General features: G+C 35.8%; 3 protein-coding genes across 5 annotated transcripts; 1 reads left to right on the forward strand and 2 right to left on the reverse strand.

Annotated features, from left to right (window-relative positions):
- The first annotated feature begins 2,861 nt into the window (after positions 1-2,861).
- On the forward strand, positions 2,862-8,934 carry SUV2 (protein dimerization). Of its 3 annotated transcripts, none has more exons than XM_016345705.3 (12): positions 2,862-3,423; positions 3,871-3,909; positions 4,028-4,146; positions 4,607-4,665; positions 4,755-5,113; positions 5,459-5,527; positions 5,750-5,835; positions 6,400-6,681; positions 6,769-6,875; positions 7,432-7,586; positions 7,814-8,010; positions 8,408-8,934. In XM_016345705.3, the coding sequence occupies exons 1-12, from the start codon at positions 3,037-3,039 to the stop codon at positions 8,670-8,672; spliced, it is 2,124 nt and encodes a 707-aa protein (XP_016201191.1). In that variant the 5' UTR covers positions 2,862-3,036; the 3' UTR covers positions 8,673-8,934. The 3 variants fall into 3 exon arrangements, with proteins under 3 accessions (XP_016201191.1, XP_020978431.1, XP_016201193.1); XM_021122772.2 differs by having other exon boundaries at positions 4,028-4,134; XM_016345707.3 differs by having other exon boundaries at positions 2,970-3,423; positions 3,866-3,909.
- Positions 8,935-9,705: 771 nt separating this feature from the next.
- LOC107642374 (disease resistance protein RPM1-like) lies at positions 9,706-13,562 on the reverse strand. The gene is made up of 2 exons (XM_016345708.3): positions 12,880-13,562; positions 9,706-12,319 (listed from the first exon to the last, which is right to left on the reverse strand). The coding sequence occupies exons 1-2, from the start codon at positions 13,304-13,306 to the stop codon at positions 9,915-9,917; spliced, it is 2,832 nt and encodes a 943-aa protein (XP_016201194.1). The 5' UTR covers positions 13,307-13,562; the 3' UTR covers positions 9,706-9,914.
- Positions 13,563-15,306: 1,744 nt separating this feature from the next.
- Positions 15,307-18,775, reverse strand: LOC107642376 (disease resistance protein RPM1-like). Its single transcript, XM_016345709.3, has one exon. It carries the CDS (start codon positions 18,337-18,339, stop codon positions 15,529-15,531), a length of 2,811 nt encoding a protein of 936 aa, XP_016201195.1. The 5' UTR covers positions 18,340-18,775; the 3' UTR covers positions 15,307-15,528.
- Between the last annotated feature and the right edge of the window lie 3,608 nt (positions 18,776-22,383).

Consider the following 22,383-nt stretch of genomic DNA (forward strand, 5'->3'; position numbering starts at 1 on the left):
ATCTTCCGAGTTTGCGATCTCCCAAGTTGACTTGAGAGGTGCCTCCACTGTAGGTATGGCTCGACCACCAGTAGCGCCAAACGTCATCGATTTTTACACTTGGGTTACCTCAGATGCGAAGGACGCGCCGTCTCGGGTGACCAAAGAGGAACTCCAGGCCCTTCGGAATTCTGGTTCCTTGTGCAGGGAAGGTCTTGAGGAGGCGAATTACTAGGTCTACGTCCCTAGTGATCGCAAAAGGGTATGCCATAAGAACATGGCATCACCTTGGGTGGTCGACTGGTTATGGGTATACAAGCTCATGTTTACCACATTGGATCTCTGGCTTTCTTTTTTCTCTTTTTATCATTTCGCTATTAAATCGTTGTGACATTGCTCCATCACAACTCCATCCTAACAGTTGGGCCGCCATTCGGTGTTTCGAATTGGTGTGCGAGTATCTGGAACTTCCAGTCTCCATGAATGTGTTTCTCTATCTTTTTCTACTGACTAACCCTTCCCGGAAGGAAAAGACAAATAAAGGGTATATGTCTTTTCGGGCTGTCCAAGGTCGTAAGGTCTTTAGTCTCTTTGAGGACTCTTTTCACGGCTTCAAGAGCATTTTCTTTAAAGTAAGGCTTGCCCCATGTCATCACCCCTTATGGCTTATCCTGGAGGGGGAGAGACGGATTCCAACTTACTGGAGTTTTGGGGCCGGCTCAGACTATCTGATAAAGGAGACATACGGGGAGTTAGGTGAGGTGAACCGCCGGATAGCCAACATACTGTTGGCGATCTTTGGCTCTAAAAATCTAAACCTCCATCTAGTGATGGGGAACCGGGAGATCGATCGGTCCCACATAGGTAAATCATCATCTTTTTTCTTCTGCTTGCTTCCCGGGTCCTAACGTCGTCGGTGAGGGGAGTGGGGCTGAGGAGGAGCCAATTCAGGAACAGGGGGTTGGTCATGAGACTGACCCAGAACTATGATGCTGGTCATGTTATTGATTCCCAGCTTTTCCCGGAGATTTCTCAAAAAGACCGGTCCAACCGAACCGCTTGGTATTGAAAATTTATTCAAAATTCTTGAAACAGAGTTCAAACCCTCACGCTCATAAATAGAGGCGCCTTGCACAGCCACTAGGCTGCTCTTGTCCTTATCATTATATGTGCAAATTTAAATATATATAAATATCTTTTATGAGTTTCATCAAATAATTTATTTTTATTTAATTTATTTTAATTTTAGTTATAAACTCACTCATTCTTAAATTAATTATATTTTTATTTAACAACAATTATAAACTCACTTATTTTTTTCATAATTATATAATATCTATTAATATTATTTTTTAATAAATATTTGTAGTATATAATAGTATAATAAATATAAATTAATTAATAAATTATTAAAAATTAAAAATAATAGTTATTTTAATATAAAAAACAAAACAAAAAGCTACTATAATAGTATAAAAATAATAAAATATTTATTATTTTTATTCCATATTATTTTAAAATAGTAAAAATATGTATTTTAAAATTTTAATTATTTTTTATTTTTATTTACATAAGATCGAGTCAACCGGTTTAACCAATAACTCATCAATTGAACCAATAATTCAGTGATTCAGTAGCTTAACCGATTCGATTCGGTTCTAACAACTATAGTTGAGATTAAACCTCCGCTCTAGGGATGGCAAAATTCCCCGAGACGCGGGGATCCCTGCGGGGACTGCCCCGAATGGGGATCCGATTGTGGGGAATTTTCCCTGCGGGGATGGGGATGGGGGACAAAATTCCTCCGAAGTAGGCGCGGGGACCCGAGCGGGGATCCCCGCCCCGTCCCCGCTATTCCCCGAAATTTATGAATTTCTTGAATTATCCTTAATAGTTTATTTCTCATATATAGAAACCTAAAACTCCTAGTTTTTATTTGCATAACCTCTCTTCAATTCAGAGATTCCTAAGGCTGTCCATACTCCATCCAACCTCTCTACAGCCACCCCCTCGTCACCCTTCTCACTGCATCGTCACATCTCACCGTGCCATTACCCTTACCACGTCGTAATTTCTATTTGCGGCGTTCCTTTTCGTAACTCTGCCGTCGTGTCCATTCTCCTCTTTGTTGTCGCGTCTTCCACCTCGTCCACTGCTTTTTTCTTTGGCTCGTCGTTGCGTCTCCCCATTGCGTTATTTCGAAAGAAGTCACCATCGTGTTATTTAGACTTTTTGTATAAAATCTTGCAGTTTTTGTATAAGATAGATACTTGTAGCTCTATTCATATGGAAATTAATTAGTTAGAACTATTATGTAAATGGGGAATGGGGTCCCCGCGGGGAATGGGGCTCCGTGGGGAATGGGGATGGGGAGCAATTTTCCCCCACGGCGGGGAATGGGGCGGGGATGGGGAGTAAATCTGAGGGCGGGGATGGGGAGCAGGGAGGCATCCCCCGCCCCCGCCCTGCCCCGTTGACATCCCTACTCCGCTCTAGACCATCTTACTTGATTAGATTTAGGACCCGTTTGGAAAACTCTAGAAGTAACTTTTTTTAACTTTTGACTTATGAAAAGTAGTAGTATTAATGTTTGGTGCAATTTTCAAAACCAAATTGTAACTTTCTAAGAAGCTATTTAGGAGCTTATAGAGAAGTTAAAAAAATGACTTCTCTCATAATACTTCTACTTTTCATCACATTTCATAAAATAAGTACTTTTAGAGTTAAAAATCTAAACATAAAATAATTTATTTATAAGTTATTTTTAACAGAGTCATTTATTATTTAAATTATTTTATCAAAAAGAACTTAATTAAGTTGGTTACCCAAACTGGACCTTAGCCGAATTGAATATTGCAGGTAGGTATACGTTGCGGGTCCTAAACACGATACCCTAATCAAGTGGTTAAACGACAAGAAATGAACAAAGTGAAATCCCTTTTGAGATTTGAATTTGTTTATTTCATTTAAAAAATGAGAAAGAGAGCAATAGGGTTGGTCCTTGATAAATAAGGAAGAGAAGCTCACAACTGTTGAGTTCACTGCTTCACAAAGACGATGGACATTGGCGACGACATTTTCTTCGATGACTGGGAGGACGCCATGCTCAACCAGCTCATCCAAGCCGAAGAGCTCGTCCTCTCTTCCATCGCCAAACCAACCCAACAACAACAACAACAACCCCTGCCACAACTGCCACAACCGCCGCCACCGCATTCCGTTTGTGAACCCTTAGGGTTCTCTCCTCCTCGAGAGCTTTCTCAGAGGGCTCCCGATTTCGATTCTTTTCCTCTTCACCATCGTCATCATCAGCCCCACTCTCCCCCTCGCCCCGCAAAACCCTCTTCTCATTATTCTTATACATCTTCTTCTTCTTCCGGTTTTGCCTCTGCTCCTCCCCGACCGCAAGATTCCGATAAGGACATCGAAATCGAACGGCTGAAGGTAATGTCGAAAATGTATATCAAACAATTTGTGGTTTTGGTGTGCAAGCTTGGAACTTGTTCACTAGGCTTGTTGAAAGTTGTGTTAGTATTTTTATTTGCCTTAACCATCAGTAATATGATGCCATATTGTGTTATGATTATTATTGATAGTAGGAGTCTATGACGGAATTGGTCTTTGGTAACGGTGGCAATGCCTTTTAGATATTTCAAAATATAACGACAGTGTTAGGATAAGTTTTGCTAATTGAGGTGTTGAAAGTGTAAGGTAATCGCATTTAGAGGATCGTTTCAAATCAATGCTGGTTTATATAGTTAACTGTTGATCAGCCCCTACCTGCATGCACTTTTAAAGTAGATTGATGAACTTGGAGTTCAAATAGCTAAGCTTCAGTTAAGCTTTTTTCTTATACTGAACTTGATGTTAATTTGTTGATGGCAAGATCAGAGGGAGCTGGGACGTGCTTCAAATCAACTTGCAAATATGGTATGTTGGTATAAACTATACTCATTCATTTTGTTGTTGGTTGGTGGAAACGTCATTCTTTGTAATTACAAGTTTCAGTAAGTTGGCGGTATGCTGTAACACAGTTGCTTGTTTTCAGGAGAAGGAGTGTCTCATGTTAAAAAAAGAAAGAGATAAGAAAGAGGAACAACTCAGATTAATATCTTTAAAGAACGAAGAAGCAATTGCGCGTGCTAACTGTTCCAAGTCTGTAAACAAGTGAGCCAGTTTTTATTTTGTTTTGCACCTTGTATATAGATGTTCCAGTTATTTGGTTCTTCCCCTTTTAATGTTTATCAGGATTACATGTTAGCTATTTAACGTATTGTTGCTTTTATTTCATAATCATTGGACTCTGTGTTAGGAAGCCTATGGGCTGAAGCAGAAAATAACAATAAAATTCAGTCTTTTTAAGTGAACCTGCTCTAGACTATGTACTTTTTTGCGTGTGTCTAATTTATATCACTTATCGATAGTCTATAGCAAGATTGGCCATAACCTATAGCCTTGCCAATTTGGTATTAATCAACAGTATCAGCTAAACAAATGGTTCACCTGAAGTAGCCCTTATGTTTTCTGTCTTCTTTTACATTATTAAACAGTTCTGTTGTACTCAATGAAATCACTGTTCTATTTCTTGGTTCTGAATTATGAATAACTGATTAATGTCTGTTGCCAGGCCAGACAATCATAAATTCTCCTCATTTGAAAATGGAATGTCATCAAAAGATCCAAGTGGTGAGACATGATTTACCGTGCTATCTTGAAATAATTCTGTTGGCATCTGACATGATGTCACCCTGACATTATTTTTTGTTGTGTGCTAGTTGAGAAAACTTTTAAATCTAAGGGGGTTGAAACTGACATGGTTAGTCACCAAGAAGCTCAAGCTTCTCTAAGCAATGCTGTCCCTGCTTATCTTGATCTTTCCCAGAAGTTGCTGGCGATACAGGGAACTTCAGTTGGCAAAAGACTGGGAAGTAATGCAATATCGAAGTTGCTTGTGTGTTGCCAAAGAGACTTTCATATTCTTCTTGGATGCATGAGCATGAGTCTGCCCTCTGAAATACAAAGAAAATTACTCTCAGATATAAGCTCATCTGGAAGAGCAATACAATATCTAAAGGATTGTTTTCATACTGCAGAAGCAGCCAAGGTGTCACATCTCTATCTTGTGTTGGCAAAGGTATTAATTCAACTGGACATTCTTTTTCATTCACTGTTCAAATTGGTTCTCCATAAAACATAAAGCTGACATTTTTAGCAATTAAGTTTGGGCATCTCAGTCTTTATTGGTTTATTGTGTAAAATAGGTTTGTGATTGGTGATCTATATTTTGTTTAGATTAGCTTTATCATCCGAGATAATTTATTTGTGGTTAATTTACTTTTGTTTTGAGGTTATCAACTAGGTTGTTTACACATTTCTTAGTTGTGTATTGGATGCATTGACCTGTTGTTATTTAGTTGGTTCTATTTTTCAATAATGGTAGTTGAGGTTGTATTTCATCTATTTGTTTGCTTGTATGCAGGTAAATGATGGAACAGATGTATTGGAAAATATGATTAAACCATTACTTGATCTCTGCAGTATGGAAAATGTGAGGACTCAGAGCTGTTGTTATACTGATTTTTTCCCCCTCCAATAAATGCCTTATTTGAAGCACTTGTAAGATCATATTGCAATGTTTCAAACACTTGTAGCATGGATGATATCTTAAGAACAGTAGTGGTGTCATTCTTGAAAGATGTCCGATGTTATCCTTTTCTCCTGTTTTTCTGTGTTACATCCTTTGCTGACAAAATTCTCTTTTGTTGCTTAGGTTGTTATTGTCCAGAGCTCTCTATTTATACTGCATAATCTTCTGAAGTTCCTACTGGAGGAATCGAAAATTAATTCGGGAAGAAGGTTTGTGTTACTTAAGTTACAATATATCTACCCTTATTTTTAGCAACTTCATATTGATTGAATGTGTTTATCTTTGGTACACTCGAACTTGCAATTCAAGCTGGTCCCTTCTCTTTTTGTTCTCTTGGTATTTGTATTACATGCCATGTTTTGTTAACCTACAAATGAATCAGTGCTCCAGCGCATGATGTCTGGACTTGGTTTGTTAACTATGATAATAACATTGGGAAAAAAAATGAATTGGTGCTCAGGTTTAGGAAACATGCCATATTAACCAAAGAGCTGCGACAAAATATGATAAATGTAGAGAAGGGTTATTTCTTTTTTTCTCTCCCTGCCATCATACAGTTTTTATGTTCCTTTGGTGTAATAATATGTTTGGGTGGAAGAATGGGCTCTGGGGTAAAGAATGGTTGGTTGGTTAATCGTCAATTATCATTATTGATTTGATAAAAAAATGTTTAGTTGTAGTAAGAAATTGTTTAATCATGTTGAGCATTTATGTTAAGCCATACATCCTACTTGTGAACTTATGATTTGATCTTCCCAGTGCACTCTGCTCAGGGACAATATCTACACTGAACAAATTTGCATTGAGAAGAAAACCGTGGATTCTATTCAATTAGAAAGTGTTAAAGATGGAACACTCTTCAATGAAGAAGTACTAAGCAGAAAGGAGTGCTGGAACCATCAAAATGCATCGCCAACTCATGTAAATTGGCTTAACCTTTTTGAGACAATGCACCAAATTGTCATGAGGATCAAAGAAGAAAGCGTCAGGGTGGAGGCAGTGTGCATCATAAATCTGGTTCTTCTCAAGAGTAATGCTTACTTTGAGAGGGCCCAGTAAGTTTTCCAAAACAATGTTTTATGTTCGAAATTTGATTTTCAGAGATATTATGTTTAATCCAAGTGTAATTTGTATAAATGCAGGTTTAACCAGAATATACTCTTTAAAACTATATCAGGATTGCTTAAGAAGGACGCCGGACTTACTGTCAGAAGACATGCTCTAAGACTTCTTTATCTAGCGCTAAATTGTAAGTTTGCACCAATGATATTTGTCAATATTTTTGCATTGAGTGCTACATAGTTTGGGCCTTATCTCCTTTCAGTTTAGTTGTTTTTTTTCAGTTACTATATATAGACTTTATGGCTCACTCATGTTTTTTCTTATTTCTTTGTAGAAAAGCATCTCTTAATATAAATGATCTATTGAAAGCTTATAATTTACTTGTTTTGATCTTGGTGGGATTTTCTTTTTGTGATTTTGTCGGTGAGATTATCATTTATTTTTTAATTTGTTAAATCAAGACTTGATCATATGGGGAGTAAGCCTCAGCGAAAGGCCAAGGTTGTTGCCTTGTTAGTTGTTACATTGAGCTACACAGGAAGTGAAAACAGTTGCTGTTTTCTCTTTTTTTTCTACACAAAATGCTGAAAATAGAAAATAATAAAAATCAAAATGCAGAAGAGCAAACAAGCCCTTATATTTAGTCACCCAAAAAACAAGCCCTTATATTTTTCAAGCATTCCATTAATTTTATCCTAAGACTTTTATATACCATTATAATATTTCACTTTCATATGTTCAAGGTCCAAACCTGTTGGCCACTTTTTGCTGCGGTTGCCGAGAAGGGGAGAGTACTAGTGCTATGGATGGTCATGCATCTGTTTCTGATTTCAAAGATTTTGGAACCATCCTTCAAGGATTGGGTGACTGTGTAGCATCTTGTGGAGGTGGCTTACTGGTAAAATAAGTACTCTTTTTGAACTTTGGAATAACTTTGGGTGGCTTACTGATTCCAATGTCTTTTTGTTTAACATGTGCGTATAAAATAAGTACGCATTTTGAACTTTGGAATAAACAGTGAAGATTAAAAGTTCTTGTTCATTAATATTGGATAGAAACAGATTAAATGGATGTCTATTATTTCAAAATAGTTTCCACTTAACATTTTAGTTATTGGAATTTCAGGAGTTGAAATTAAGCAGAAATGCCATTCTTGTGTTGGCATTCCTTGCATCGTCCGGGAAACCTGGTTTTGAAATTTTCATTGGACACAGGCTTTCTAGGGGTGTAAACTATCTTATGCTGATTTTGCAATTGTTGGTATCAGAGGTGGACCATGAAGCTAGAGTAGGTAAAGAACTGTCAGAGATTTCCAGGGAGAGGTAAAAGAACTGGACTGTCTGGATACAGTAACCAAAAATTTATTTATTCTCCTCTTCAATTCTCGTCTTCTTTACTTTTCTTAAGATATCTCTAAATTTATACTCAATTATTTTCGTGATTACTTTTTCATTTATTTTGTAGTATCGTTTTTTTTTTGACCAAGTAAATCACAGTAAGAATAGGTCCTCTTGCTTTAGGTCATCTGTGATTTCTTACCATTCATTATTTGATATCTTGTCTTGTCCGGGTCTCACATTTTAAATGAATGGTAAAAGATTGCATATAGATTTGTTCTTTTTTGAGAATACTTAGTCAAAACTCTAGTTCGTTCCACATGTATGCTATGTGATTCTAAGTCTGATTTCCTTTGACTCATTCTGAGAAACTGTTTATCAGGACCATTTTGATGCGGGAGATACTTATACTACTGAACAGACTTGTGTCGAATCCTTCATATTCTGCCACTGTGTTGCGCAGCTTATCGAACACAAGGGATATGGCTGGTTTGACAGTAGATGTTGCGATCAGATTATCTCGGAAGATAAATGAGTGCATTCTACAGGACAGCATGGTGAAGCATATAAGAGAAACTGAAATCGTTGACCTTGCTCGTGTGTTCAAGAAAAGGGTATTCACATATTTAGGAGATGACTTATTATGAAGCCCCATCTTTCCGTTAGATTTTGTATATATGATATATGCATGTTTGTACACGTACCATTCTACTACTGTAGGAATTGAGTCTTGTAAATTTTGCTTTGGGGAGAAAATTTGTATTGGCTTCACACAGAAATCTGTCTCCTAAAATTTTGTAGCAGTGGAAGGCTTACTACTGAGGCTGTATAATTTTGAATGTGGCCATCAAGCATTCATAAAGAAAATTTTAGTGGATGAAATGTTTATTATTATTGTTATTAAGAAAATCTCTCTTGGATATGGTTCTTGTGTCCATACCATATGGCATACCTACGAAACATTTTTCTTTATATTTTCATGTATAATTGTACACTGTATAATTTTTTTCAATTTTTTTAAAAAATTCTGTGTATACTAAAAATGAATCACTAAATCAGTTAACATATATTTGTAATTCATATTTTGTATTTTAATATGTAATGTGTGACTGATTTTGTCTTTGAATTGTGACTAATATTTGGAGTACATATAGTATGATTGAAAATTTTTTATATAATTTTTTTAATCTTTTGAAAATATAAAAGACAAATAACCGTTGCCAGCAGAAGTCATCAGCTTCATATAAAACTAAGAAATTTTCAAATTCCGGGAGATTTATTGAAGCATAAAGCATTTGAGTAATATCTCTATTCCGTTCTCTTCCATCGCTAATAACAATGTGCTCCAGGTTCGGAAGCTGCTTCTCTCAACGTTGTAACTGTTTCTCTGTTAAATACATTTCGATCTCAATCATTCATGAAGGAAAGACTTGCTTTACGAATTGAATTCCTCTGTTGTTGAATTGTCTGCAGAATCGAGGTCATGGAAACAAAACCTTTTGGAGCTCAAACAATTTGATGCGTTCAGTATAATGTCAGGATTTAGGAGTTCATGAAGGTAATGCTCTGATAATGCATTAATTATACCACCAATCTTGCAATAGGAAGCTCTGATAATGCACTATTTTAAGTAGTAATCATAAAATGATTGGGAGAGAAATAGGATTAGGATATGCAACATAAATCGAATTATATACAATGTGTTTATTGAACAATATTTACACTATTTACATTAGTCATAGATTATACAAAGGTGAATTAAAACCTACACCTTTATTCAGAGTGCTGAGATCTGTACAGGAAGTGAGGTTTACTTTGTACAATTATTTCTATGTGCAAAGTTTAGGTTATTTACATGAATTTACATGCTGCTGTTGTTTAATATAAAGCTACACCTTTGAGAGAGTGCTGCGTTCATCACTGCGCATGACAGTGCCGGACCGTGGGGAACAATCTTTGAAACTGCCCAGTGGGTAGACATCCCAACCCCCGTCTCTCCAATAGGTAGAAAAGACTTCTGGTATATGTGCAACTTTCCAGTAATCTTTCCCCGGACCATGTGGACATATTGTCTTCATTAGTTCATCAGGCATGTCAAAAAGCTCCAGGACTTTCAGCTTAGTCAGGAGTTCAACGCCTGATGGCACAATTTTCAACAGTTGGCAGCGCTGGATGATAAGCTTTTCTAGGCATGGCATTGCACCCTTCCCCAGAATCACCTGTTTTAGCTCAACAAATCTGTCAAGGCCTAGAATCTTGAGCTTCTTGAACTTTCCACATTGAAAATGCAATGTGTCGCCAGTGTATGCTTGAAGTAATTCGAGATGTGAAAGGTTTGGCAAATCCTGCAGATATTCTAGTGGATCTTGTTCTAAACAGCTCCATTTCAGAAACAACTTGGCCAGGTTATGAAGAGAAGGCATCCAATCAGGTAAGTCTAGAAGGCGTCCTGACAAATACAAGCGCTGCAGATATGGAGGGGGTGAAGAAAGAAATTCTAGAGCAATGACTTTATTCTCACCCTCAGAGGTAACAGAGAGGGCACAGAGATTGACCAACCTCTCAATGGACAAACAGAAAGCCTTGCCATCTTCCTCTCTCAGATTCCTGATGCCTAACCTTCTTAACTGACATAGCTCCGCTAACTGCCTAATGATCTTACCACAGCCTTGATTTGCCTCTACAAAGCAAAGCTTTTGTAATGACTGTAGGTATCCTATTTCAGAGGGGGCTTTAAAACCCAGTTTAGAATGGAACTCTCCATAACCTTTGACCTTAACCTGATACACAAGGAGATGGCGAAGTTTCTTAAGATTTAGTACGTCTGCAGGCAATTCTGTGATGGAAGTCTTCTTAAGATCCAGTGTTTCTAGGTTCTTCAGCTTCCCTAATATTTTTCCAGGAACCATATTCACCTTTGTATTCCTTAAGCTTAGATACCTTAAACAATATAGGCCACCGATAGCTACTGGAAACTTCTGCAAAGGTGCATCTTGAAAATCCAAAACAGCAAGCAGTCTAAAACCTCCCGGAAACAGTTTGCATAAGGATAACTGTTCAGCAACCCCAAACATTAGAAGAGAACGGAGTTGAGAAACAGACCTCTGTTGCTGTCCATTTGGCATCATGTTATGCACTGAAAGGCGTCGAAGCCTTTCGGGCCATGGCACACTTTGTTCTTTGACAATGGTTGCAAAGTTTTCATCCTTAGATTTCAAAATGATGATTTCCCGTATGAGATCATGGATGCGCAAAGTTTTGACCCTTCCATCTGTCGTTGTCCCTGCTACTTGTATTAAGTTTCTGTTCAGGAGCTCCTTGAGGTAATCTTCTGCAACATCTTCCAGTGTTTTGCCTTCTTTGGCTTCAATAAATCCTTCTGCTATCCATAACCGAATCAATCTCATGCGCTTTATCAGATGGTCCTCAGGAAAGATGCTCAAGTACAAGAAGCAGTATTTTAAGTAGTAAGGCAAATCATTAATGCTGAGGCCAAGTACTGTTTTCAAATTACCAAGTTTGTCATTGTCTTGAATTTCAGCACCAAGACTATGACAAATCATATCCCACTCTTCTATCCTGCACTTGTCCTTCATAGCCAGGACACCACTGATTGCTACAATTGCCAGGGGTAAGCCTTCACACTTTCTTAAGATACATTTACAGATGCTGGTCAAGTAGGACGGGCATGATTTTCCCTGAAAGGTCTTTCTAGTAAATAGATCCCAGACTTCATCTTCTTTCAAGGGTTGCAAGTTATACACCTTACCCTTGGATTGTATGCTGCAGGCAGAGGCTAAATCAGATTTCCGTGTGGTGATCATGACCCTGCTGCCACAGTTATTGTCAGGCAATGAATATTTGACAGCTTCCCATTCATGCATATGCCAGACATCATCAAATACCACCAGGTACCTCCTCCTTTGCAGCATGTCCTTGATAATCAACTTCAGCTTATCGCTCCTCATGCTTTCCAGGCCATCTGGAACCGGTCTTCTTATTTCGGAAAAGATTTTCTGGACCAAGTCTCTGAGAAGCTCCTCAGTTTTAAAAGACTGGGAAACAGTAACCCAAACACAGGTTTTGAAGTGTTTTATTACTTCTGGATCATCATACACTTTCTTCACCACAGTGGTTTTTCCCATCCCTCCCATACCAGTAACAGAAATTACTTTACGCCCTGGGCATCCTTTGATCAACCAACTGATCAACTGCTTTTTTGGCTCCTCTATACCCACTAGGTCAGTGTTCTCCAGGAGAAGGGCATCCCCTCGTTGATCATGCCATGCCTTACCTGTTTAAGAATATATTTATTATACCATTCTCACAAAGAAGTATATCATAGCAAAATACATCGTTACATATCATGGCCAATTGGTGGTATCTATAATATATCAGATGAAGCTTTTGGTTTAGGGGAAGCATTTATAGATCGATCTATTCTGTAGTAGTAACAGTAATATAAGGCATGTTTGTGACATGAGGTTTTAAAATGAAAAGGGAAGGTCTGAAGAGTAATTATTAGTCAATTTCTCTGCAAATCTTTCCCTTCCTTCCCACTCTGAATCCTCAACACACAAACAACCCCTGAAAGACTAAAGAAACAGTTCAGCATGTGTTACAAATAAGTATAGTGAAAAGCTTCAACTAGACTTAAAGTAGCAGAAGCTCACTGACTATAAATCTAGCTAATAGTCAGCTAGAACCCAAGGAAAATAGAAATATAGAATTAAAAATAGCATAATTGATTTCATCAGAAAAAGGGAAAAAGCATATTTGAAAGTCCTGAGCCTTAGCTTTAGGACACTCAACAGTCAATACTTTGGCTTGAAAGAGTGGCAGAATTAGTTCTACCTGTATAATTTGAAGCCTGTGAAGCAGTGTCAAATTTAGCTAGGACTCCCAAAATAGTTCTCATGCGGGAGTTGATGCCTTTTAAATCAGAAGCAATCCGATAGCGAGCTTTCATATGCCTGATTTGGCCAGAAAATCGACTGAGAATAACAGAGAATCCATTTGTGTGATCATATGCCTGGACAAGTTCTAGTTCATCGAGAAGATCTTCAGCATCATGAGCAATGTCCCTGAGTTGCTTAATGCAAACTTTGAGTTCCTCGTCACTCTCTTGTTTTGCATCTGCAACTCTTAAGAAGGCTCTTATGACCTCCAAATGTCCTTTAAGGTGAACCACTTCTTCTTGGATGCCTGGGAACCATGTCACCTCATTCTCAAACACAGATACTAATCTTTGGAGAAGAAAGGCTATGGCACTCTCAGCCATGATTGTTTCCTTTTCCAGATTAGTCACATATTCTCTGTTAGTCCTGATTTTCCTCTCCAAGTGGCTCACACTTAGTTATATGAATTTCATTTCTTTATAGCTTCTCAGCCGTAAAGGCACCTTTTTTTATTGGTTAATCTAAAAGTCACGCTCTTGGTTGACTGGTAACTGAGTAATTTCGATTGATTTTTCCTGTTCTTATTCACTAATGCAATTACTGGTGCCCTGTGATAGGCCACCGAGGAAATGGGGTTGTAGTTACCCCGTTAAGAAGTAAGAGTCATGAAAAGAGATAAAGATTCTTGACATTTTCTTTCACTTATAAAATGTTAAATATGACAGCATCACAAGTAGTAAAGTACTTGTCGACATGTAAAAGAAACTTATAATATTCTGCAAAAGCATGCCATTTTTTTTTTGAATATTTTGAATATTATGAATGGCAGCTATCCAAGTTTTTTTTTGGAGTCAACATCCAAGGTTGAGGAAGAAACGCGTGAAGCTGTAAGAACGTAGCATTTGCTATTTAGAAGTCAGTTAACTTTCCCAAATTTATCCTTAGAAAAAAGTAACTTTTTGTATTTCTAATACATTAAAAAATTTACTAGATGAAGATAAATTTTGAATCTTAAAGTATTTTGGACGGATAATACTTTTTGTGAATGGGAATGGAAGTATGGGAACCACTTGTAGCATATGCTATAAAAGCATGAGTAAGCAGTCAAGTAAGTGTTTAAATATACATGGTCATTCATTGAAATGTATCAAAATATAATGCGAGTCAAATAGGTTCTTCTATAAATTAGGTAATAACATGTGATATAAATTATTATGTTACATATCATCATTTAATTGATAAAAGGATTAATTTGGTTCCTTATTATATGTTTCTGTTTTCTATAAATCAATTTGAGACATCTAATCTTTCGAGAATCAAATTGACACACAAATGATATGATACTATTCTGAACATTAACTCAATACACAACTGCCAGAAAAAAAAAAAAGAAAAAGATCGACCCAAAAAGAACGTCATTTAGGAGCTGAAAAGGGTATCATTGGGATATGCTTATATCTGGCATAACATATTCTCATATAGAAGGTAATCTTCTTTAGCATGAATACAACCTTGCTATTTCTTTAGCATTTCCCTTCATTTGGGATAAGATCAATTTTCTTTGCCTTATTCAATGGTTTATGGAATGGTGTCATTTTCTGGACTCTGGAAGCGTTTATGCTGGACCAATCATGATTTCTGTTATACAAATATATAATATAAAAAAAATACTATAATCTAATATTTCGTGTATTTATAACCTACGGGTGACATCACAAAAAGGATATTACTGGTCTTTCAATGCAAACCATGAGCATAACTTGTTCAACGAATCTAGCTGACATGTATATTTCAATTTTGTCTCATCAACCTAAACAAAGCACCGTCATCCGATAGCTACTGTATCCATAATGGAAGAATGATGAACTTAGAAGGAACCAAATCATAGGTAAAGACGAAATGGATTGATGTTAGGTACTGAGGTACGGTTAGTAAACAATTGATAATTATGTGAATAACAGGTTAAATATTAACTAAAAAGTTGTAGATTGAAATTTATTGGATCATGTCAATAGGACACATATTTTGTAGAAAGTTAGACATGAGTTCTATAATGCATTCACTTATTATGATGGGTTTGATTTGTTGATTCTAACCCATTAACTGTTTGATGATGTACTCATTATACTCATACCCAATCAAATAGTTTTCAGCGTAAAGAGCTAAGTTTATCTTCAAATCTTTCTAGTGTTAAAGTTCACGAGGGAATATAAATTTAGAAGGCATGTAACCATTTCATAAGTACTTAAAAAGGTGAGAATTTTAACATTATTTGAAATGGCTGCTGAACCATGAACTGATGGGAATGGCTGGGTTCGGTTGAGTGAATCAGTGAGCTTTGAATTGCAAGGGAGATTAGTCACTGCTGTTAGTGGTAAATACATTTTGGAAAAAGTACAAAAGTATGATATCTTATAAGGATAGTACCATCAGTTTAACAGTTTAATAGTAACCCTATGGACATTCACAGCTACAAAATCCAAATCCATCTGTAAACCAAAGGTATTGAACATTTTATTCACCAGTCTCTAAACTCAAGAAGCAAAAGGATGCTCCTTGATTTATTTGCAAGCTGATGGAAAACAGAAAAAGAAAACCAACTCCTTTAAACCTTCCAAAATGTGCGAATTTCATGACTACTCGTAGCAGCATCATGACTGCAGTCATAGGCTCTCTCTGCAAAAGTCTCTAGTGAGTACACATCCCAATCACGATCCCTCCAGTATGAGGAATAAACAGCTGGGACATGTTGAACTCTCCAATTATCTTGGCCTCCATTCGGAAGTAGTGCTGTAATCAACTCTTCAGGCATGTCGAAAAACTCAATTGTTTTTAATTTACTTAGGTGTTCAATGCCTTTTGGTGCCTGCTTGAATGACTTGCAGCGCTGCATGACGAGCTTCTTAAGACCAGGCATTGCTCCCTCCTCCACTATCATGTGTTTCAGTCCATCTAAATCATCAAGGCCTAGAATCTTCAGACTTGGGAACCCCTTAGCCCTGAAATGCAATGTCTCACCACAATACACATGAAGAAGCTCAAGATGCCGTAGATTTGGCAAACCTTGAAGATATACCAGAGGATCCTCCTTTAGCTGGCTCCATTTTAGATGCACTTTGGCCAAATTCTTGAGTGTGCTAATCCATTGTGGAAACTTCTCTAAGCGACCACTCAAGTATAATCGCTGAAGGAACTGAGGCGGGCTGGAAATGTTGTGAATATCAATTATCTTGTCATCTTCAATTGCAGTTACTGACAGTGATTGGAGGTTGATCATCTTCTCAATGGAAGAACATAAAGCAGCTCCGTCTTCCTCCCTCATCTTTCTAATGCCGAGCCTCCTAAGCTGAATAAGTCTTCCTAGCTCAACCATCAAAGCTTTACCTCCTTGGTCTGCCTCTATAAAACATAGCTTCTGCAAAGATTGCATGTTTCCTATTGGGGCAGCCAACTTGAAGCCATGCCTTGAGTGGAAATATGCATAGGATTCAACTTCATAGCGGTACACCAGGAGATGGCGTAACATGTGCAGCTCCACAATTTCAACTGGCAATTGAGTGACATGGGAATGTTTAAGATCCAAAGTCTCCAGTTGTTTCAGCTTCTTAATGGAACTGGGAATTCTTTTCACCTTTGTGTTCCTTAAACTTAGATACTTAAGAAGGAAAAGGGTAACAATTCCATCAGGAAATACCTCCAAAGGTGCATCCTGCAAATCTAACACTCTAAGCAACTTATAACCAGTGGAACATACTGCTTGTATAGAGAAATGATCAAGTGAGTCTGATAAGGCAAACATTAGGAGAGACCGAAGTTGGAATGTTGTCCTATTTTGCTGTATGTTATGTGTGGTGTTGACGAGTGATAAGCGTCGAACTCTCTCTGGCCAGACTATGGATTGTTCTTTGACTACTGTTGCAAAGTTCTGATCCTTTGACTTCAAATTTATGATCTCCCTTAAAACATCATGCATTCGACAAGTCTTCATCCTGCCATCACCGGTTTTTTCTACCACTTGCAACAGACTTCTGTCCAAGAGCTCCTTTAGGTAGCTTTCCGCAACTTCCTCCAGGGTCTTTCCACCTTCTTCAATGACAAACCCTTCGGCTATCCATAAGCGAATCAATCTCATATGCTCAATAGCATAAAATTCTGGGAAGATGCTCAGATACATCAAGCAAGATTTGAGATAGTAAGGTAATTCATTGAAGCTTAGCAAAAGCACTTTGTTCATGTTCTCCAGTTTGTCATTGCCTTCAATTTCAGACCCAAAACTTCTGTAAACTATCTGCCATTCTTCTATGTTTGCCTTGTTTGTTGTGGTCAAAGCACCACCGATTGCTACAATGGCTAGTGGCAACCCCCCACACATTTTTAAGATTTTCTGACAAACTTCTTCCAGATGAGGAGGGCATGAGTTATCCTGAAATGTTTTCCTACAGAAGAGAGACCAGGCTTCTTGTTCAGGTAAGAATTCAGGGTGAAAGTCCTTACCCAATTCAGTGCAGGAATACAATGCTACGTTTTTGTTGCGCGTGGTAAGCATTACTCTACTTCCTCGGTTGTTATTAGGCAAAGCAAGTTTGACTGAATCCCAGACATTTATATGCCAGACATCATCCAGCACAATGAGGTACCTGCTTTGCTGAAGTAGATTCTTGATCACCTCTTTCAACTTGTCACTTTTCATTTGTCCAACTTCTTCAGGAGCTGGTTTGCCAATGACATTATGGAGCTGGTGAACAAGGTCTTTGAGGAGTTCTTCTATTTGGAAAGGATGAGAGACACTAACCCAAGCATGAATCTTGAAACGCTTCTTCACTTTGGCATCATCATAGACTTGCTTTGCCAATGTAGTTTTCCCCAAGCCCCCCATCCCATGAATGGGAATTACAAAACGACCTGCTTCATTACTGAAAAGCAAATCACACAGCTGCTTCTTGGGTTTGTCAATTCCTACTAAATCAGCTTCCTCTAGCAGAAGTGCATCTCCTTGGCTGTCAATCTTTGGTAGCAACCGTGGACTCAACCTAGAGCCTACCCTGTATAAGCTGGGACGTTCCTTGGAGATGAATTCAAGTCTAGATTTGATCTGTTGTATTTCTGATGCAATCTCATGCCGAGCTTTCATGTTCTTGATCTTCGAAAAAGTAGAAGATGATTTGTTGTCTTGATAATTGAATTCATCTATAGCATCTTCCATAGCTTCAGCAATTTCTCTCACGCGTTGAAGCCATACTTTGATTTCAGGATCTTTTCCTTCCAGAGCATCAGCCACCCTTAAGATGGCCATGTGGCGTTCCAGTTCTTCTTTGATGTACTGAACTTCATGATGGACCCCTCTCTGCAGATTCACTTCTTCTTGAAGTAAGGCACTCATCTTGTCCAGCAGAAAGGAAACGGTACTTTCTGCCATTTTCTGTTGCACTTCAACGTTTCAAAGTGCTTATACTCTTCCCCTTGATAGGAAAATTTACAAGAATTTGATGGAATAGGAGTTGTGATTATTATCACTTGCTAGAAAAGGTTGCAAGAATCTGATGATTGGGGGTTCTGGTTATTCTTTTTGATGGAATGAAGGTGTCTTTTCTGCAAAGTAATAGTTGCAAACATGCAAGTTGATGATAATATCTATGAATTCCTGTGTGGTTATATATAGTTTGTCTTCAACTTTTATTGCCAAAGTTATAATATTCTCAGAGTCAGGGATGTACTATTCATAATCAACAAGGTTGAAATGGTCAAGCTACCATTGATTTTTTTTCTCCACGAAGGATCCTGTTTGGTGCTGAAGGCAATGCTTGTGGCTCGTAAACACCAACTTGAAACCATATCTTTCCACTACCAAAACACACTACATAGAATTTTCGACTAACCGAAGTTTCACAATGAATGTTTCACAACGCAAATAAACCTTCAAAATAAATATTACACATGTAAACAACATAGAAGCACATGACACCACTCTAATTTAATTGCAAAACATATACTTCAATGTTCAAATTATTATTTAGATAATTATCTAATGAATTAATTTTGTGGTAATATGAAATTAATCCCCTCTGTGTGTTGCATAATAATTCAATGATGGCATGCTGTTTGGAGAAATAAATTATGGTGTAACAACTTTTAATTCAGTAATATTTTAAAAAATAAATAAATTCTTTGGCATGCTATATCAAGTATAAATTTGATTCTTTGTGGTAAAAAAGCATTTAATAACATTATTAAGTTATTTTTATAACCATTTAAAAATGGAAAAGTATACCACGAGCAAAAATTCCTCCAGGTATCTTTTCACATATATACATCCAATTATATGTCCGTAATTCCAGTCAAAGGCATATGGTGTTCCAGAATATGATGAATGGTATAACTGAATCAAAATATAAATTCTAAGTATTTTGAGAAATAAAAATAAAAATTGACCAGATACTATTTTATTTAGTTTGCCCCTTTCTTTTTTACTCTATTAAACCTGCTAGCTGTAACACTGAATCCATCATTTGACTTGGTGTAATCAAATTGACATCAAAATCGGTCACATTGAAAGAGTCCTCTTACACAAAAGTTACAGTACTTAGGAGTGGTGGGTGTTGTGTCAAGCAACTCCCAAGTCATAAGGGCAACTTGGCAAGCCTCACACGCAGAGGTAACCTATTCAATATAGTATATAGTTCGCACGCACCTAAGAAAAATACAAAAAAGTTAAGAATACAATTTTTTTTTTCTTATGATATTTCTCAACCCGTCTTATCAAACTCTAATTTACGGCAGTATTGAATTCTATTTAAAAATTTATTATTAGTTAATAAATTACTACATAATACAAATTTATATTCAATTTGATTGAAATTTATTATCTATTATCTGTTATATATTATTAAAATTGAGTTTTTTAATTAATAAGATAGTTAATATGACATTTTTAAAAGTATTTTTTGATTTATTTTATTTGATTCATTTAAATATATTAATTAAGTAATTATTTAATTTAATTAAGATAAATATTAAATTATTTAATATTTTATTTGGCTACATTAATTATAATTAATTAATTACATTAATTATTTTGATTTGACTAGAATGAATAAATTAATTAATTTTGTTTTAATTTGCATTAAATTTTTTATCTTATATATTTTGATTAATAATTTTTAAATATGTTATCATTTTTAAATAACATATTTATAAGATATTTTTATTTATTATAATTAATTTATTATATTGATTATTTAATTTAATTAATTTAATTATACGTTATTTGATTCAATTTATTATTATATTAATATTTGAGTCTTTATTTACCAAAAATTTCTCTTCATTTATTTTCTCAATCTTAAATATTCTATTTTAAAATTTCAGATTTTTATTTCTTTTTAGTTTAATATCAAATCTAATATTCCTATTAATAATTCCTTATAATTTATTGTCTAATAGTTATATGTCCATTATCAATTATATAGTCATGAATATTTTTTTATTTATTAAAAAAATAACACAATTTTATTTTTTTTATTTTACCTATTTTTATATTTCATAACTTATTCATTATAAAAAAAATTATATATGCTAAAAAAGAGTCTCATTTTTTACCAATTTCTCTTCCATTCAATAATATTTTTTTTTCTCCTATGATGCATTATTTTGACCCTTTGATTTTTTATAAATTATAAAATATTATTATTCGTTATTATATTCTATCTCTTCTATTTTTTATTTTTTTTATTTATTAAGTTTTTATAATTTTTTATGATAAATTTTATCATTTTTATCTTATACAAGTTAATTTATTATAATTCTTCACATGTTAAGTCTTTTGTAACTGAAATTTTTTATAATTATTATTATTATGACACTTTTAATGTATGTTTATTACATTTAATTAGTACTTAATGTTTCAATTGAATAATAATATATAAGAGTTTTTTGTTTTAATTTTTTAAAAATATTTTACTAAATAGTGATTGGTTGATTTTTATTTTTTGCAAAGTCATTAGAATTGCTGATGTGACATCATTAGCAAAGAAAAGATGGCTTAAATTCATTGTGGAGAGAGTTGGTATCAGCTTTTATATATTATAAATAGATAAATAGATAGATAGATGATACTTATGCATAAACGGTAAGTATAGTAGTATACATTGTATCCTATCTTCTCTTGATAAACTTTTTATTATTATCTCTCTTAAAATAAAAAGAAACATTATAAATTACTTTGCATCAATAAGTCTATTATCATTATCATTGTGACAAGATATTGTATATTCAATTATACATTTATCTTATTTTTAGCATTTTTAATAGGTGTTTAAACTAACAAAAAAATATGAAGCCATTACTAGTATAAATACAGGCTATACAGCTACTTCAATTCAAGAATAGACAAAATATGTTGGTAAAAATTTTTAAGATTGGCTCCTCATACTTTCTTAATTTTCAATAAGTAACAACATTAGTCATATTACTTTAATTCCAAGAATGAACATGATAGTAAAATATAAAATAGTCCTAGATAGATTTTAACAAAAATAATTCTCCATAATATTTTTTTATGATAATAAAAAAGGTAGGCAAATTTTATTTTATGTTAGAACATACTTGTTCAAATCAATTTTAATATAAGAATAATAGAGTTTAAAAATTTTATGTATGAATTATGAAAAAATGTCTACAATTTCAATCACTAATATTATTTAATTTTCTTTTAAAAGATAAGATTCTGATGCAAATATTTCAATTTGATCACAAACGATAAATTATTTGTTACGATGGGTAACCGGAGATTAATGGGCTGGACGGTGTTGGTTGGCCCAAACGTATGAATGAGGAGGATTCCAAGTGGATCCGCAACTCGGTGCCCTCCGTCCGACTTGTGCGTGCGAAAGAATGGGGGGTGGTACCTGCAAAGACACTCCGATTCCTAAGTCAGCAAGAGTGTTAGCAGGTCTAGAGAGTATTGGGACTTAGAGATACCTGAGAAGTGTCAGTGTATTTATAGTGGTGAACCAATAACCACTGTTGGAGTAGTGCCACTTTTTTAGGGTGTTAACCATCCCTTTATCTTAGGGAAGTTAAGATATGGCTTGTGGAAGTGGGTAGAGAGATTCTAGGGGCAGTTATTTATTCAAATGAGTACTTATCTGCCAGCTAACCCTCGTTCCCGACTTCTTTAGAGCAAGTCGTGTCGAGTACCGACTTCCTAAGACGAAGATTGGTACTGGGTGAGGTCAACCCTTTGGGTTGGGCCTTTTTACTTGGATCCTGGGTCTTAGCGTTGGGCCAGGGTATGAACAGTGTCCCTACTCGAGCCCAATTTCTTTTTAAGATTTGGGTTCGAGTATACTACTCGGGATTGTAGCCGACTTGTTGGAGGACCGACGTGATGGTCCGAAACCGACGTGACTTTTCGTGACCTTTTGGTTCTGACAGTTACGTCTAATCAAGCGTCGTGTCCGTT

This window comes from Arachis ipaensis, chromosome B5 (assembly GCF_059453495.1).
Source record: "Arachis ipaensis isolate K30076 ecotype BB chromosome B5, ASM5945349v1, whole genome shotgun sequence".
NCBI lineage: Eukaryota > Viridiplantae > Streptophyta > Magnoliopsida > Fabales > Fabaceae > Arachis > Arachis ipaensis.